Source organism: Primulina eburnea, chromosome 10, assembly GCF_022965805.1.
Source record: "Primulina eburnea isolate SZY01 chromosome 10, ASM2296580v1, whole genome shotgun sequence".
NCBI classification, from domain to species: Eukaryota; Viridiplantae; Streptophyta; class Magnoliopsida; order Lamiales; family Gesneriaceae; genus Primulina; species Primulina eburnea.
In genome coordinates, this window is record NC_133110.1 from 2938021 (window position 1) to 2942484 (window position 4464).

At 33.5% G+C, this 4464-nt stretch overlaps 1 protein-coding gene across 1 annotated transcript; it reads left to right on the forward strand.

The window, feature by feature from the left end:
• Positions 1-1000: 1000 nt before the first annotated feature.
• Positions 1001-3775, forward strand: LOC140842504 (uncharacterized). The gene is made up of 6 exons (XM_073210462.1): positions 1001-1625; positions 2274-2364; positions 2460-2644; positions 3191-3251; positions 3331-3387; positions 3465-3775. Exons 1-5 carry the CDS (start codon positions 1506-1508, stop codon positions 3345-3347), a joined length of 474 nt encoding a protein of 157 aa, XP_073066563.1. The 5' UTR covers positions 1001-1505; the 3' UTR covers positions 3348-3387; positions 3465-3775.
• The last annotated feature ends 689 nt before the right edge of the window (positions 3776-4464 follow it).

A 4464-nucleotide genomic window follows, 5' to 3' on the forward strand; every position in this document is an offset into this window, starting at 1 on the left:
GAAAAGTTAACAAGTTTGTATTTAAATAGTTTGATGAAGTATTGTATAAAAATTCAACTATTTTTTAAGATGCTACGGTATTTGGCAAAACTGAATAATTTATTCTCAAAGACTTATATTGTCTATAAAATTTTGATAACTATCCTCGTAATATTTGTATAAGCAGAAAGAAGTTTATCGAAGTTGAAGTTAATAAACACTTATTTTCGATCAATAATGTTACAAAATACACTAAATGAGCTAGCTATATTATTGATTAACAGAGAAATGATCTGAAAACTAGATTATACAAATTTGATATATATTTTTCCTCTAAAATGGCTAGGTGATTATTATTTATGTAATTATTTCAAATATTTATTGACTTGTTTTTTTATGTAAAATTGTTTCTTATGTATTTATGAATTATTTATTGTGTTTATTATTTGCTAACTGAATTTTAGAATTATTTATACTAACAAGAAAATCTATTTTTAAATTTTTATTTCAGGTCTAATCGAACACATATACGACTTTGTGTTGCAGCATTATTCATTCGAAACAAGATAATGTTTTTCACAAGAGCTCATATTTATATATATGATACGAGTATATTCGATCAATAATTATGATGAAATGTAATATTTTTGATAAAAAAATAATATTTTTCATAAGAATAGTCGGATTTAAGATCTATCTAATAAAATTGATAGTTTTTGTGTTAAAACAATTAATATTGCACTAATATGATTGCTACTATAAAATATATTTCAAATGAATTTTAGATTTCCAAATGCTAATGCAGTACGTCGAACTCTCGAAACCAACAAGAATCACGCTATATCCTCATCGGAATTCATTAAAAACGTTAATATGAATAATTTCCTCAAAAATTATCCAGTAAAACAGGAAGATGGGTCCGATGTTGGGCCACGGCTTTTCCACTTGTCATCTTTCACTTAGATTTGAAGGAGCAAAGGAAGTGACTTTCCGAGGATCAAAACGCAGACTAACTGGATCATCGAGCGGATAAACAAACTGAAAAGGAATCAAGAATTTTTAAAAAAGGAGTGGATATGCATATCCCTAATTTTATGAACAATAAATAGTAGGGGGGAAAACCTAGATCAGGCGAGAGTTCCGTTTTGGCAGGATTTATATTTTTCTTGCTTTTTTCCGTCTCTTTTCTCCTTTCTGTATTTATTTATTTAATTTATTCTCTTTCCTATGTATTAAATATACTTTTTTGCGTGTAAATATGCATAAGAGAGAGATCATTCACGTGTTTTGCTCTGTTTCTTTCTCTTTTTTCTCGTCTTTATGAATTTTATTTTTGGCAATTTTTTCGCTTTCTGTACAAAAGTTTCTGTTTTATGTGGGAGAGATTTTCGGCGGTTACGTTTCTTGGCGGTGGTTCTTGTCTATATATACCAGCCACCCTTTGAGCCAAATATCTAATTTCATATATTTTCAAGTTTTTAGGAATTAATTTATTGATTTCGGAATAGGGTTATTTTAGAGAGAGAATGGAAGGACGCAAGCCATCGAGTTCTTCATTTACTTCTGATCTTTTTGGGGTTAATGATTCTTCTCCTGCTGCTTCATCTTCTGCGATTTTTGGCTCAATTTTCACCCCTACTGCTCAGGTATCGGAAATCATTTCTTGGGTTGATTTGTTCTAGATCAAATAATTGAATTTTGTCAATGCTTTTTTCTTTTTTGGCTGCAAGATTTTTTTTGACTGCATATGTAATTTTTTGATATTCTTGTTCTCTGTGTCTTGTTTCGAAATTTAGTTGGAGGGCTCCAGTATGCTGATATATGCTTAGAAATAAGGCGATTTGAAAAAAATTGGGACTTACAGGTTGTAAAATGTCCATTGTCATCCGTCGAAAAGCATGTTAAGATCGTGTTAGATGAATTATAAATTATATAACCTGTTGTTTTAAATGTGAGAAAGTAGATGGAATCGATGGAAAAATCTTACCTTTTTTTGGCTCTGTTGAACGTCAGGCAGTGCTCCTCCCTCGAGTTCTTGCATGTGAGCGAATGGCGCAGCAGGATATTTAATCAGTCAGTGGGAGTAAAATTAGAAGATAAAAGCATTTTCAATTGAAACTGTCTATAGTTGCATACTTGCACTAAATATTCCGAAAGCTCTTCTTTCAACAACTGAAACTGAACCTAAAGCTAGTAACGATGAATTTAGTGTGTCCGAATCCTGGTAACTTAACGATAAAATTTAACAAAGACAGTTTTTTTTTATCTATTTTAAATTCATATGTTGGTTTTAGGTCACTGGGAGTGAGTCCTTGAATGCATCTCAAGCAGAGAAGAAGCACGATTCTGGAAGTCAAGCTTTGATTGCCAAGAACGGAGTTTCGGGTATATTTCAGGAGGGGTTATTTATTTTAATTGTTTGCTTATTCTTGAATTGTAGAGATTTATACCGTTTTTTGGGGGGGTTGGATTAATCTTAGGCTCTTTTCAAGAAAAAGATGTTTCAAGTGGTGAAGGACGAAGCCAGAACACGACAAACAAGGAGATGAATCCGTATCATCATGAGCAAAAAGCACATCCATTCCACTATAGCTCATCACTTTACTACGGGGGTCAAGATGTCTATTCTCGACCCCCGACTGCTCCAAATCCTTGTTTCACTACTGTAAGTAGCCTTATAGTAAATGTGGGATCAAATCCACATGTTAACATAAAGATCAGATTACTTTAGTAAAACACCAAGAATTTCTTTTTCTCCTAAGTCAACTTTTGTCTCCGTGAACAGTTTTTTGTGGTTATATCTTATGAGCTTGTGTGGTTTCTAACATTGTATCAGGGTCAAAGCGTTTACTGGCCCCATTTCATGAAATCTTATCGATTTTATCAAGTTGGTCTTGGTTACATAATCTCCAGCGTATATGCCAAGTAGCATATTAAAATATCGACAATACTTTTAGTCGAAAGCTCGTGAACTCGGGTTTTGAGAGAAGTAGATAGAACTCTTCAACCTTTTTTAAAGTGATTGATACTAAGGGGAATTCACTAATTTGTATGTGTGGGAAGGCTATAATTCTTTTGTCTCTCGGCTGATTCGACTAAAAGAGATACGTTTTTACCATTCACACACATTGTTACAGTAGTGTTATGTCTAGGGAAAGCTATTACAACGAAATTAGCTATATGCTTTAATGTACTTTTGGTTTATGATTAGTTTAATAAAGATGGAGGAGAAGATGAGTCAGGCAGTGCCTCAAGAGGGAACTGGTGGCAGGGTAGGCCAGTTTTTTAAATTCATGTACCATTTGCTGGCGAAATTTTCCATTATTGACTGCTTTTTTGTTTCTTTTGCAGGATCTCTTTATTACTGAGACCCCATCTTCATGGAAAGTGAATAATATACTCATCACGGTATTTGTTCTTCACAAATATATTCTTGATACAAAATTTCAAGATTTGGTTATAAGTTTTGTTACAATGTTTTCCAGGACAATATGGTAAAAGGTAGTTGAAGCAACAGCATCACCCTTTTTTGTAATAGGGATGGTAGATGCATATATAGTGATAGGTTGCCTGTGGTTATAATGTTCGGGCATGGGAAATATATATATAGCTAGCGACTGCGCCTTTCCTTTCTTCGTAAAATTCGTTGATAATAACGGGCTCGGTGCTTTCCAGCCGATTGGATGTTGAATATATGTTATATTGCTCAATCTTTGTTCCTACAAGCTTTTGTTTCATGCTAATTATGTATTGTTGATTGCAAGAAGTGTTCCACGGAAAAGTGTACTGGTTTGAATATGGACCACTTCTGCTTCTTCAGTGTTTTTTTTTTTATAAGTTTGCTCTGTAATGATCGGGATGTTTACAGTAGCTGACCCTTGAATGTTGGTGGGGCGATGAAACTTGGCATATCTTGTGTCAAATAGTCGTGGAGGCCATCATGGAGATAGTCGCAATGGGCATTTCACGAGATAGTCGCAATGAACATCAGTGCTTGTTTTAAATAAAAAATTAGTAAAAAGTTGGAAAATATTTAATGAAAAAACTGGAAAATTTGGGCACAAAATAATAATAACAAAAAACGTTCTGCAGCAGCCGTTGTGGCCAAGGACCACAAAAATCACAACTTCCTCCATCTTTTATCATCCAATGACTTGGTCTCTTGGTCTTGGTAGAGTTAAATTCCCAAATCTGTTTTTACGTACTTTTAGTGATGAACCTGAGCTTTCACAAAAATAAAGTAAAATCATTGTAAGCCTTCTTATCCAAAATATAAGCATCAAAATCCAGAATGGAAAATAGTGAGATTTCCAGAAAATGTTATGACCATTATGTATGATGCGATTCAGATGAACTAGGTCGGACAATCCATCCCATCTGATAAGAATTTCGTGGACGGAAAAATAGCAACAAAATATATCCTGGGGTGAAAATATATCTCTGTGGTCTGGTTACAACGATGTCCTGCAAACAGGAACATAAACA

Bases quoted from the DNA above. Each gene is read 5' to 3' on its own strand.
- LOC140842504 (XM_073210462.1), top strand. From the start codon at position 1,506: ATGGAAGGACGCAAGCCATCGAGTTCTTCATTTACTTCTGATCTTTTT. The intron at 1,626-2,273 runs GTATCGGAAATC...TGTTGGTTTTAG, and splicing joins TTTTCACCCCTACTGCTCAG to GTCACTGGGAGTGAGTCCTT. The intron at 2,365-2,459 runs GTATATTTCAGG...GATTAATCTTAG, and splicing joins TGCCAAGAACGGAGTTTCGG to GCTCTTTTCAAGAAAAAGAT.